A 13,019-nucleotide genomic window follows, 5' to 3' on the forward strand; every position below is an offset into this window, starting at 1 on the left:
CGGGCCAGGCGCGCCATGCTCAGCACGTGGTTGCCCGTGCGGTCCACGTAGTCCCTGAAGGGCACGAACTGGCCGGCGGGGGAGGCAGGGTTAGGCCAGGTCTCTGCTGGGCCCAGCCCCCCGCATCTCCAGGCGGAAATCCTGCCCCTCCTCCCAACCTCTGCCCACTTCCCCCTTCCCTCCCCCACGGTGAGCTCTCCAGGGAAGCCGTCATCATGTCACCCTCTCTCCGTCCCGCAAACACCTCCTGAGCACCTAGCCCACGCCAGGGTGCTCAACGCGGTTCCTCGGCCCAAGGTCTGGGCACCGGGCACTTAGCGGGCACTTAGGGAATGCTGAATGGACCCCTGGCTTCCGGGAGTTGGGCCCTCAGGTGGCCCCCCTCCCAGCAGAGCCCTCTTTCCTAGGTCAGGCCCCTCTGCTTCCTCCAGGGTGTCCCCCAGGCCTTCGCATCCACCTCCCAGGCTTGCTCGGGTTTCTAGCCCCCCATCTGGCCTCCACGCCTGGAACAACCCCTCCCACCCAGGGTATGGAGAATGTGCTTTTCATTCCGAATCTCCTAAGCAGTGGGCCTGTCCGCAGGGGCCGCCGGGAGGGGCTGCCGGCTGAGGTGCATGTGAGGGCCTGTCTGCTCGTTACACCTGCATCCTACACGGAGACTCAGGACACTGTCACCGAGCCGAGCGGGTAGATTCCCTCCAGGGGCTGCCAGCTGCGGGGGGCGGGAGGCGCCGGGCAGAGCACAGGAGGTGCAATAACCAGGCGCGTGCTCTGGAGGAGCCCACGGAGGCCTGGGGTGCGGGGAGGGCTGGGTGGGCGACGTTTGGGGTGAGTCTCAGGCTGCCCTCTAGCCTTTCCAGAAAAGCCCCCAGGGAGTGTGAGGCCAGCCGGCTGGGGGGCAGCAGGGCTTCACCTGAACAATGTCCCGCTCCGCCAGCTTCCCCCGGGAGGAGATCCGCACCTCGTCGCCGTCCAGCTCCACCATGGCTGTGGGGGGTGAGGGAGGGGGGCAGGCATGGAGTGGGAGCAAGTCAGGGGCCAATCTCACAGGGAAGCCCACCCAGTGAGTCCTAAGTTCTAGCCCAGCCTCCAGCTCCCCGCTCCCAGGCTCCCAGGGTGGGAGGAGGGAGGAGTCATTGGCCTCCTCTCCACGGCCTTGGGGTGTGGGTGTGGGGCGCACGCCCTGACACACAGGCCCCTGTGCAAACAAACACCTGTGAGCTGCCAGCTGACCCAGCTGATCACACACCCAGGTGTGAGCCTCGCTGTGGAACAGGGCCATGCCCAGGGGCCCGGAGCCTCGGGGAGCATGCGGGGATGGGGGGTGAGGGGTGGGGGTCGGAGGGGGTGGTGGTGAACTCACCATCGAACTCTGCCTGGCCCACGCCGATGATGATGATGGACATGGGCAGTTTGGCAGCCTGTGAGACAGCGGGAGGTGGGGGTGTTTGGGACCCAGCCGAGGGGCCAGTTAAAAGGAGGAGGAGATCGTGTTTAGGGACAGAGGATAGATCAAAGAAGGAAGTCAGGAGGAAGACAGGGAAGAAAAGGAAGGGAGAAGGATGGAGACACAGAGAAACCCAGAAAAGCAGGGGAGAGGGAGAGGGCAGCCAGGGCCACAGACCCAGGGACCCAGGTCTGCTTCTACCAGACCCCCACCCCGCCTCTGCCTCCGGGCCTCCATCACTGGGGCATCTTTTGTGTGGCCTGGACCTCCCAGTTCTCTACCTGGCCAGGCTGAGTTCCCAGGGCAGCGAATGAGGGAGCCAGAGGTGGCCGGAGGGAGCGGACCACCCAGCGTGGCTAAGAGGTGGGGGGGACCATTGGGACCGATGCCCCCAACCCCAGGGCCAGGCCCTCCAGATGCTGCAGCCCAAAGCCAGCAGGGTCCCACCCCGGGCAGGGAGCGGAGAAGCCAGGCCAAGCATCTCCCTAAAGGAGTGGGAAGGTGTGCCCGTGGGTTCCCGCCCCCCAGCTCACGTTGACGATCGCCTCCTTGGTCTGCGCCATGTCTGAGATGACCCCGTCGGTGATGATGAGCAGCACGGAGTACTGGGAGCCGTCCTGCACCTCGGCCGCATTCCTGGGATGGGGCGCAGTCTGTCTGGGAGGCTCTGGGCATGTCACCCCCCCACCACACACACACACACAGGGTTCCTTAACACTTTGGTGGGACAGTTCTTTGGCTGGAGGGGGTCTCTTGGGGTCAGGGCTCCCTGAAAGGCAAGGGGACAGGTGTGGAGACAAATGCCTGTGAGCTGCTGGGACGGGGTCTAGTGACCGGCTCACCTGGCCACGTGGGTGACGACGGGGGCGAAGTTGGTGGGGCCGTAGAGCTGCACGGTGCGCAGGCTCTGGTGGTAGGCCTCCAGGATGCCGTCGATGCCGCAGCACGAGGGGTTGTCCTGGTTGCCGTTCTGGGGGCAGAGGATGGAGGCTGAGCCCAGGGAGGAAGGAGGGGTGGGAAGGCGGAGGGTGACAGGAGCAGGGGGCGGTGGCCAGCAGGCCTGGGCTCTCCTACACTCTTCCCTGGTGGGGGGACAGGGGAGGAGGGCATTTGGGCCCCCCCCCTGAAGGGTAGCACATGCTCCTCACCCCACCCCCTGCACCTGCCCAGCTGGAAAGTGGCTGCAGGGTCCAAGCAGCTCTGCAAGGGCTGCCCCCCTCCTTCGTCCTGTGCCCAGCACCGGGCTGGCACTCCGCAGGCTGTGAGGGGTGTTTGTTGTGAGTGACCCAGGGACCGACTCGGCGTCCCCAGCTCATGGCAGGGAGGGGAGGAGGTGGCCCCCATCAGCACCAGCCCAGGGAGCTCCTGGAATTCCCCGCAGCTGCCTGTACCCAACCCACACCCCCTCCTCATTTCTGGGGCCTTGGGAGAAAGTACGGTCACGTGCCCCCTCCGCCTCCTGGTCTTGCCAGGAAAAGGAGGCCAGAGGCACTGAGGGTGGCCTCAGACGTGATGGGAGTCTTTGTGAGCAAGGTGGGGAGGGGGTTTCTGGAGGCCCAGAGACAAGACCCCCTGCACACAGCAGGCAGCCCCCCCCAACAAAGGCAGCCCCTGAAGGCCCTGGGCGGGTAAGAGGGGAAGTGCCCCCACCCCGGGCTGTCACCACTACCCCCAGGGATCAGCCCGGCCCTTTCTCTGGGCCTCCTACCAGCGGAAACTCGTGGGACACCCGGCCGTCGGGGGGCAGCTTGGCCCCGAAGCCGAGGGCGGGGAACATCTTGTCGCTGTCGTAGTGCTGGATGATCTCCCCGACGGCGGTCAGCGCCAGCGCGTAGGCGTTCAGCTGGTAGGGGCTCATGTAGTGCAGGGACGTGGACTGCGAGGGGTTCCCTGCGACACAGGGGGCGGACACATGCCGGCGTGCACATGCCAAGCCTCCTCGGCTTCACAGTCGGAAGGGGTGTCCAATGGCACCCCTCGCTTTTGCTTATTTACCCTCGATGCCGTTCTGTCTTACGGCACATTCCATCCTGGAGCAAAGCCCGGTTGCTAAACCCTCAGAGAATATCCAAGTCCCAGGGTCCCGCGGTGCCCTGGCCTGCGGGGCCTCCTGACACCCCTGCCTCCTGACACCCCTGCCTCCCCGCCCTGTGCCTGCCGCCCGCGCTCAGCACACCAGCCGCGAGCCCTCAATCTGTGGCTGCCGGATGCCGCCTCTTCTCTGCTCAAAGGGCTCTGAGGCTCCCATCTCACTCGGAGTTAAACCCAAATTCCTCACAAGGTCCCGCATGACTAGCCTCCAGTTACTCCTGTCCTCGCCTCCTACACCCTCCCTGCCACTCGCTCCGTCCACCTCGGGGTCTTGGCCATGGCTGCCCGCTCTGCGCTGGGACACTTTCCGCGGGTGTGCACGTGGCTTGCTCCCCCGCCTCTTCAGGTTTCACCTTCTCAGTGTGGTCTTCCCAGCCGCCCATGAAAGTCACAGCTCCCCGTCCTCCCTCTCTATCCCTCTCCCTCGTTTGACGTTTCTCCATTGCCTTTATCACCACTAAATATTGTCCGTATTTTACTTATTTATTAACGAGAGGCAGTAAGCACAGGCTGCAAAGGTACCAGCCCCGTCTCTATCTCCTAACAGCTGTGTGATCTTGGGTGAGCTCCCTAAGCTCTCAGCCTCAGTCTCCTCATCTGTAGAGTGGGGATAGCAGTGCCCACTTCCTAGGGCTGTTGTGAGGATTACAGAGGCGTTATGGTAACTCACCTCATTGTTCTTAGCACGGAGGCCCCTCCCAGCTCTGACATCCTACCACCCTCCGTGGGGCCTGGGGTTTCTGACACACCTGTGCAGTGAAACCTGGGTATCTTCTGATTGGCACAAAAATGAGCATTGAGCACCGCTAATGGGGTCCAGACTCCAAAGAAGGTGGTGATGTTTCTAACAGCGCAAGGCCTGGCCCTGGTTGCTCCTGGAGGCTCCGTCCCAGCCCCACCGACACCGGAGACGGTCAGAGGAGGCGAGGAAGTGGGGCAGCCCCAGCACGGAGAGGACCGGGGTTCCTGAGCTGCAGTCTGCCCTCACGGAGGACCACGCGCTCAGGCCTGACTCTAGTCTCCCCTCCAGCCCGGGGGCTGCACTGCAGAGGGTGTGGGATTCGATCCCTGAGCAAGCAGCTCCGCTCCAGGGCTCGCCAGGGCCCAGAGCAGCTGGTCCTAGTCCCCCAGGGAGACCGGGTGCCCTCAAGGGTGAGCCTGTGGCTCAGGGCCCAGACCTGTTAGGACGGTGGTTCCATCTTTGGCTCTCGGGGCCTAAGCACCTCTTCTTCAGGGAGGATGAAGCCAGAGCATATGGAAGACCTGGCTACCAGCGAAAGCAACCACCACAGCCCCGAGAAGCCTCCCCTCCCCCCACCAGCCGTGAAGTCGATGGCCACTGTGAAGTTGATCTGGGTCCTAGAGGAAGGAGAACAGCAGGGTGTTACCTGGGCGGAGGCGGGGCTGGGGGAGGGGGAGCAGGGCTGGAGGGCCGGAAGCCTGGGCCCACCAGCCGCTGCTGGCCGGTGTGTGGTCTTTCCATCTGGAAAGCTGGGATGTAACGCCAGCCTCCCCGCCCCCCACCCCCCAAAGGGCTGCTGTGAGCATCACAAGAGCCAGGAGGTGTGAAGCTCTTTGAAGACAACAGATGCTCTGTGTGGGCAAGTGATTACGCCCAGGTATTTGCTCCCCAAACCCTGCCCCTGGGCTCCCTGAGGCTGCTAAGTAGAGTCTCACTGTGTTCAAATTTGCAGTCAGATTCAGGGTTAAGACTTATTTGACAAAAAAAAAAGGAGACAAACAGACATTGTCCACCTCCGGAGGGAAGAACAAACACCACCCATGGAGTTGTCTTGCCCGCAGTGAACCTGAATCGGACGGAGCCTCCATCTACCAGTTGTTCACAGCAAGCACAGGGTCAGAGGGCACCGCGGGGGGTGCGGCCAGCGAAAGCCAGTCCGTGGCACGTTCTGGCACACCTGCCTAGGGACCAGCAGGAGCGGATCACCTGGGGACTCGGAGGACCCTAAGTCTCCTGCAGACCCATGAATCAGAAGCTGTCTGCAGGCGAAGGAGGCTCTTAGCAAGCCCCCTCCAGGTGCGGGGGTGTGGGGGGCAGGGAACTGATAGAAGAAAAGAGAATTAAGAGACAAATCCACCAGCCCCAGTACAGGGGTGGGCAAAAGTTGTGAGAACATGAAACACTGTTTATTCTTATATCATTGTTTGTTAATTATTTTATTGTTTATTTGTATTATAACTGTAAACCTACTTTTGCCCACCCCTGTATATGGATCTTGCCTGGATTTGGGGTTCAAAGAAGCCAATTAAAAACTTTAGAACTGGGGAAATCTGAACACTGACTAGATATTTAGGAACTTCCAGTTGTCAGGTGTGATTACGATACTTGGTTATATTTGACAGAGAGAGTCCTTAAATTTCAGAGACACACTCTGAAGTAGTTGGGGGAATGAACTATGTCTAGGATTTGCTTCAAAATGATCGCCTGGAAGGGAGAGCGGGTGGAGCAAGATTCAGGAGCTGGCAATGGCAGAATCTGGGCGCAGGGCGCCTGGGGGTCATGATACCGCCCCTGCACTTTTGCACGTGTTTGGGATTTTTCCATAATAAAAAAGGTTAGGTTTTGAGGCTTCAGATTCAGGGTCGAAACTGCTGAGGGTTTGGCTGCTCCAGGTTCTGTGCTGGGTGCTAACAGAACAAAGCTGACAAGACATGAGCCCTTGACAGAGTCTAGTCTCATGGTTCACATGCTGAATGATCACAGACATCAAGGGAGCGTATTTAAAAGGAAGATCCCAGGGCACCTCTCCCGGGAATGCCAATCCAGCTGGTCTGAGACGGGACGAGAATCTGCTTCTTTAATGACCACCCTCTGGCCTCATCCAGGATGCTGAGAAGTGCAAAGTTTGGCACTGACTGGGATCACACGTGGGGAAACTGTTATGGTGGTTCCAAGTCGGGGCCAGGGATGATGTAAGATGAGACAGGGCTCACCTCACCTGCATTTAGAAGATGGTCCCTATCAGAACCACAGCCCTCTCTCCACCTGGTCACAGCTGGGCTACTGCTCATGGACCCTTTGTCCCCCAGGAAGCGTGAAGGACATGGGTACCAGGAGACCCAAGCCAGGATCTGCTGGCCAGAAACAGTTCTCCCCACACTACTTCGCCCTGGTCTGCTGCCTGGGGGCAGAGCATCTAATGGACTCTAAGCTCTGAGGGAGAGGGAGCCACAAGATGGCAAGAGCCTGGGTCCCTGAGTGACTGTGGAGCATCTCCCCAGCCACCGCTGCCACCCCAAGAATGAAACATAAGCTTTTATTTGAACGAAGCCTTGAGGTTGGAGAATTATTTGTTATAGCAGTTGACCTACTCTATTCACCTGCTGTTCCTTGTCACCTCTCAGGTGGAATATAGAGGCTGTGTCTTCATGGGAAGAGGGGGCACATTGGGCGGGTAAGAGCCTGGTGCCCTGGGCTGCCCTTGGTAGGGTGGTTCTGGCCTGCAGGACTGCAGCTGAGGGCACAGGCAGACCTTGCTCCTTAAGCAGTTTTCCCTGCTCTGGGTTCTGAAATGACTCAGGGGATGAAGGGACTGGAACGCGGTGTCGATTGGAAAGTTCCTCCCGGCAGGCTCACCTCTCCTGCCTAAGGGCACAGCAGGGCAGAACGCAGGCTGCTGAGCAACCAGCTCCATCTCTGATGTGGGGGCAGAGGTGCCCATTCTCTACCCCCTCCCCTCCAGGTGGGCAGGGGAGGGAGGCCAGGGAGGGGAGGATCCCTAGACACATGTCGCCATCAGCTGCCTGCCCGGACACGCATGCGGGCTCTCGCCGCCTGGAGCCAGCCTCTCAGGCTCTCCAGCGAGTGCAGAGAGGCGTGGGGCGGGTGCAGGAGGGGAGGGCTAGGGCGGCTCGGTGTTCTAACTTGCCCAGTACTCCAGGCGCCAGCTTTGCGCAGCAGCCGTCCAGCACTGTGGCTCCAGGAGACGTCACAGTGCCCAGCCCTTTAACTCGGCCATCTCCACCTGCACCCACCCCACCTGCACCCACCCCACCTGGGCGCCGGAGGCACAACTGTGGAAGAAAGGCAGCAGTCATGACAGGAGGCACTTTGCCACTAGGCCTGCGGCCTCGGGAAAGTTATATAAAGTGAAGATCCGCTGGAGGGGGTCGATGGGGGAAAACGGGGACATATGCAATAATTTCAACAATAAAGATAAAAAATAAAATTAAAAAATAAAATGAAGATCCTCGTCCCCCTGCCCATTGTGCTCTGTACCTTGGGGGTATTATGCAAATGAGAAGGATAAAGAGGATAAGTAGGACTGGAAATTACCAGGTGCTGCGGAATGTACAGGGTGGCTGCTTAGTGGATGGAGAACGGAGCGGTTTTGACGAGGGAAGGGAGCAAGAGCAGGGTGGGGAGCAGGCTGGGGGGGCGGGGAGTGAGGGCAGAGGCCTCCGGGGGACTGTGGGAGGGTGTGTGCTCAGTGGGTAAGGAGAGCTCCCACCTGAGACGGCGGTTCCAGCCGCGGGAGCCGTGGCAGGGAGAGCGGGCGTGGCTTCCCAGGCTCTGCCTTCGCCTCTGCCCTGGAGAACCAGGCAGCCCAGTGCCCACTTGGCTGGGATGAGCCTTTGGCAGCTGCCCTCCCTGTCTCCTTTCCAAACAGGTGTAGTTACTCACCTGCCTGCACCTGTGGGCTCTTGGCTACCCACACCCTGGCCTGGCACTTGTCCTTGGCAGTCGGCTCCTTTTCCATGAGCTGTTGGCTGGAGCCTCCAGGCTTCCCTGGCTGCCTTGGCCCGGACCCTGGCTCTTCCTGCTCCTTAAATTCGTGTTTCACCAACTGCTGGTCCTGGGACGACTTTCTGGCCCATCCCTCACTCTCTCCTGCCCTTTATATGTCCCCCACGACACCAGGCAGGCTCATCGCTGCCACGCAGACACACCAGGGGTATCAGAAGCTCAGAGCAGGAAGGAATCTTAGAATTCACCAAACTCCGAGCTCTTGTGCTCCCAGGAGGAAACCGATTCCCTGGGAGGGACAGTGACCTGCCCGAGGAATCCAGCAAACTCAGGGAGAAGGGGTCTGGAGCCCGGGCCTCATGACTCCCCGTCCAGGGCTCTTTCCACCTCCCCAAGCCCTTGGGACTCTAGCATGGAGCCCCCACCGCCTCCGGGGTCCTCTGGGCACAGGGACCTGGCCTGCCCGGCTGGCTGCCTGGCCCAGGAACACCCTCTGCAGCCGGCCAGCCTCCAGGGCAGGCAGAGCTCCGGGAAGGCAGCCTGGAGCCCAGGATCACACTCCAGCCAGCGCCTCGCGGAGGCCAGGGTGGGGCCAGAGCTGCCCCTGCCCGTGTTTGAGGCCCCTTCCCTCTCCCCGAGGCCACGGAAACGGGGCTGCACGTCTTCTCACCCTCCTTTGATGTAGTCAAGAAATGTGCACTCTGACTCCACGGCAAAGGACAGCAGCGTGACCTTGAAAACAAAAGGGAGCCGGTCAGCGGGAGCCTCAGCACGTGCCATGCGCCTTCATCGCTGCAATCGGGGCTCACAGCAGCCCCTGAAGGGCTGTCATTGTCCCCATTCATCCCCAAGGAAACGAGGCTCAACAAGGTGATGCAATGTGCCCAAGGACGCTGCCCGCACGTGGCCAGGTGAGATGGGAACCAGGCCTGTCTGAGCTTGCCCTCTTGACCTCAGTGCCAAACTGCAGACCCCGTGTGGAGCGGAGCGTGGAGGGCAAGGGTCTTCCTGACACAGTCCTAACACCTGCCAGGCTGGCCAGCTCCACGCTTCCATACTAGTCATCCTCAAACGTGCCTCTCTGGTCCACACTTATCTGCAGCCTTCCCTGTCCCCTCCCTCTGGCGTCTCTCCATCTCTACCCTCAGACCCGAGACCCTCGTAAGCAGCCTGCCCCTCCCAGGACCCCCTCTCCCAAGCAGAGGCCTCTTGATCTACGCCCTCTGGTGGCTTTGGCATCAGCTTCACTGAGACAGGCAGCCACTAGCAGCGGGTCATGATGATGACTTGGGATCTGGGAGACCAGGGAAAGCCTGGCAGCTGAAACCCATTAAATGAGGCAGGTGGGGGAGGGGCCATTTCCCTGCATCACAGACCTCTGCTCTAGGATTTGGGGAGCTCCCTGCTGCTCCCTGCTCGTGTACATTCAGCCATCTTCATCGACTCACTAGGTGGGTCCGTAGGGCCTCTGCTTGACAAAGCTGATGAACCATTCACCCCCAAAATGAGAGGGTCTGCGAATGCTGAGCTGGGCCTCAGAGACCCCCACCCACGGTGATCACAGCCTTAGGCACCTGGACAAAGCCTCCTTTCACGAGGGACTAGGGCAGTGGCCTCTATGCTGACAATTAGGAGACCTCTTGGGGAGCTTTTAAAGCATCTTGCAGCCCGGGGAGGCCCTCACACCAATGGCATCAGGGTTTCTGGGGCAGGGCTCAGGCCCTGGATCTTACTTTAGCTCAGTGGTTCTCAACCTTCTGGCCCTTTATAGTTCCTCATGTCGTGACCCAACCATAAAATTATTTTCGTTGCTACTTCATAATTGTCATGTTGCTACTGTAATGAATTGTAATGTAAATATCTGATATGCAGGATGGTCTTCAGCAACCCCTGTGAAAGGGTCGTTCGACCACCAAAGGTCTCGACCCACAGGTTGAGAACCGCTGCTTAGCTCCTCACAAGAGTCTAACCTGCAGCCAGAGCTGAACATCCGGGCCCAGAGATGAAGTAATTCCCTAACTTGCCTGCCCGTGGATTCACCCAGAGACTTGCTACTTTAAGTGTGGTCCCTGGACCAGCATGGTCAGAATCACCAAGTTGCTAGTAAAAAATGCAGAAATGGCCCTAGCTAGTTTGACTCAGTGGATAGAGTGTCGGCCTGTGGACTGAAGGGTCCCAGGTTCGACTCCGGTCAAGGGCACACATGCCTGGGTTACAGGCTTGATCCCCAGCAGAGGGCATGCAGGAGGCAGCTGATCAATGATTCTCTCTCATCATTGATGTGTCTATCTCTCTCTCCCTCTCCCTTCCTCTCTGAAATCAATTCTTTCTATCTATCTATCTATCTATCTATGGCAGAAATGCAGCTTCTTGGCATTTTAACAAGATCCCAGGAGATTCTCTCGTGGTAGGTAGGGTCTGAGAAGCACTAAGCACAGATGGCTGGGCCCAGCCTGGAGCCCAGGGAACTTGCCTGGGAACCTGCATTTTAGAAAGCAGACTGGGTGGTTCTTTTTAAGATGGAGACTGGGAAATGCTGCAGCAAAGGGAAGTCAGGAGACCTGGGCACAGCCCTGCGCTGCCCTTAACTCACCGCGTGACCTAAGACAGCACGTCCCCTCTCTGAGCCTCTAAGTAAGAAAGCTGGATGAGGTCAGTGCTTGTCAAACCTTTTTAACACTGTCCACCCAATATTTCTCAGCTGCCTCCCAGAGAGGCACCTTGGAACGCATGGGAGAATTCTGGGGGTCTCACAATGACTGGGGCTTCGTCGGCAGCTATGGGCTGAGGCCTGGGGTGCACCCCACAACGTAGGGGAAGTCCTGTGAGACGAAGAATGGTCCCGCCTAAAACGCCGACAGCATCCCACTGAGAAACCCTGCGGCTCTGAGCAAAGGAAATTCAGGGTGGGGCGGAAGCAGGTTTACAGTCGAGAGCGTGAGAAACAGTTGATTCTTGTACTGTTTATTTACTTATTACCTATTGTGTTGTTTTCCAAATGAACAATTGTAAACCTACTTTTGCCCCACCCTGTATTACTCCACGCCTGTCTGTGACAGTTACAATCAGAGAAGCCGGGGTCGCCCCTGTGGAGAAGCAAACCACTGTGCCTGCATCTCCCGTGTCTGTCATTGCCACGCTGTGCAGTAAGCAGAGTAGGAGTAACTTATCAGCCCCATTTTACAGATGGAGAAAATGAGGGTCCTCAGAGGACCCCCAGAACCCCTGACTAGGGCCTCCTCTGGGTTTAGGGTTGCAGTCTGCCTGACTCAAATGACTAAGTTTCGCTGCATTCGCTGATGTATGGACCTCTGGAGTGGGCAGGGCCATGAAGGGTAGAACTTGGGCATGTTTGCCCTGCAAAGATACTGGCTTATTCTGTAAATGCATTGTGGGCTCTACCCCAGGGCCTTTGCACATGCTGATTCCTACTAGAATTCTCTTTCCCCAATATCCTCAATACTTGCTTCCTCACCTTCTTTGAATCTCAGCTCAAATGTCACCTGAGAGAAGCTTTCCTTGACTACTTTATATTAAACTAGAGGCTCAGTGCATGAAATTCGTGCATGGCGGGGGCGGGGGTCCCTAGGCCTGGCCAGACATCAGGGCTGACCTGTGGGGCAGTTGGGAGGACCCCTCTAGCACCCGCCTTGGCCAGTCTGGCACCACCCACTCACCAGCCCCGCCCCCTGCTGCCAGCAGTCACCTCCCTCTGCGGGGTGACTGGTGGGGTGATGGGGGGGGGCCACTGGCACCCGCTTTGGCTGGCTTGAGGCCTGTGGGCTGTGGGCAGCTCCTGCACTGAGAGTCTGCCCCCTGGTGGTCAGTGCGCCTCATAGCAACTGGTCATTCTGCTGTTCAGTTGATTTGCATATTAGGCTTTTATTATATAGGAAGGAAGGAGGATAGTAGTTTTGTTGCTGGCATCCCTATCCCTTCACTTTGCTTTTCCCCACAGCACTCATAACCACCTGACACCCACAGGCATGTACACGTATGTATATTTACTTGTTTCTGCTTCCTCCCACTAGAATATAAATGCCAGTAGGGCCAGGACTTCCATTTATTGATAAATGCCTGAAGATCAGTCCCCAGAAGCTGCTGGGCCAGTGTGACCCCAGGATGGTCGCAGGCAAGCAGTGCCCGGCCCGTAGCAGCCGCAGGCTCTGAAGGTAACTTGGGTGCTGACCGCCACCCCCCTTTCCAGCCCGTGACCTTCGCTGAGTCACTTCCCTGCCTGCAGCCTTGGTTTCCTCCGTCATGACAGGGGATGATAACACTGCCTCCCAAGGAAACAACCTGCGAAAAGCACCTCAGTTGGGAATTTCCCGGAGTCAGGGCCCAATCACTGCGCCTCCTTTCCTCTTCCCGCCCGCAGGAAGTCCCGTGGGAGTTTCTCTCTGGGCTTTCTCAGTCTGAATCACAGAGCCTGCTGTACTGCAGCCTGAGGCGCGCCTGGGCCCTGGGCGGTGGCTCCGGGCCCCACCCCTCTCCACCCCCCACTCTCCACCCCCCACTCTCCAGGTCTAGTTCCCACACCGCAGGAGCACACGAACACTCGTGACTCCCGACACCAGGCCCTGCTCCAGGCTCAGTGTCTACCCAGCGGCACAGGGGAGGCCTGGCTACTCACGGTGCCAGAATTCACATATTTCTTTTTCTTCATTTTCTTTTTGGGGTTTACCACCTGCAGGAAAAAACGGTTACCAGGTAAGAAAGAGGCTTCCAAACTGGCAGACGGGACCCCTGGGGCTTCCAGGTGTGGGTGGGGGG

General features: G+C 58.9%; 1 protein-coding gene across 1 annotated transcript in view; it reads right to left on the reverse strand.

The window, feature by feature from the left end:
• The window catches only part of CPNE5 (copine 5), a 100,869-nt gene that overhangs the window by 10,182 nt on the left and 77,668 nt on the right, over window positions 1-13,019 (reverse strand). Inside the window, exons 14-22 of the mRNA XM_006759060.2 lie at window positions 12,880-12,933; window positions 8,917-8,978; window positions 4,857-4,897; window positions 3,156-3,337; window positions 2,290-2,417; window positions 1,981-2,083; window positions 1,364-1,421; window positions 914-987; window positions 6-68 (exon numbers count right to left, since the gene is read on the reverse strand). Coding sequence (XP_006759123.2) covers window positions 6-68; window positions 914-987; window positions 1,364-1,421; window positions 1,981-2,083; window positions 2,290-2,417; window positions 3,156-3,337; window positions 4,857-4,897; window positions 8,917-8,978; window positions 12,880-12,933 — 765 coding nt within the window. The remainder of the gene's footprint in view (window positions 1-5; window positions 69-913; window positions 988-1,363; window positions 1,422-1,980; window positions 2,084-2,289; window positions 2,418-3,155; window positions 3,338-4,856; window positions 4,898-8,916; window positions 8,979-12,879; window positions 12,934-13,019) is intronic.

The sequence above is a fragment of the Myotis davidii genome, unplaced genomic scaffold (genome assembly GCF_000327345.1).
Source record: "Myotis davidii unplaced genomic scaffold, ASM32734v1 scaffold1036, whole genome shotgun sequence".
Classification (NCBI taxonomy): Eukaryota; Metazoa; Chordata; class Mammalia; order Chiroptera; family Vespertilionidae; genus Myotis; species Myotis davidii.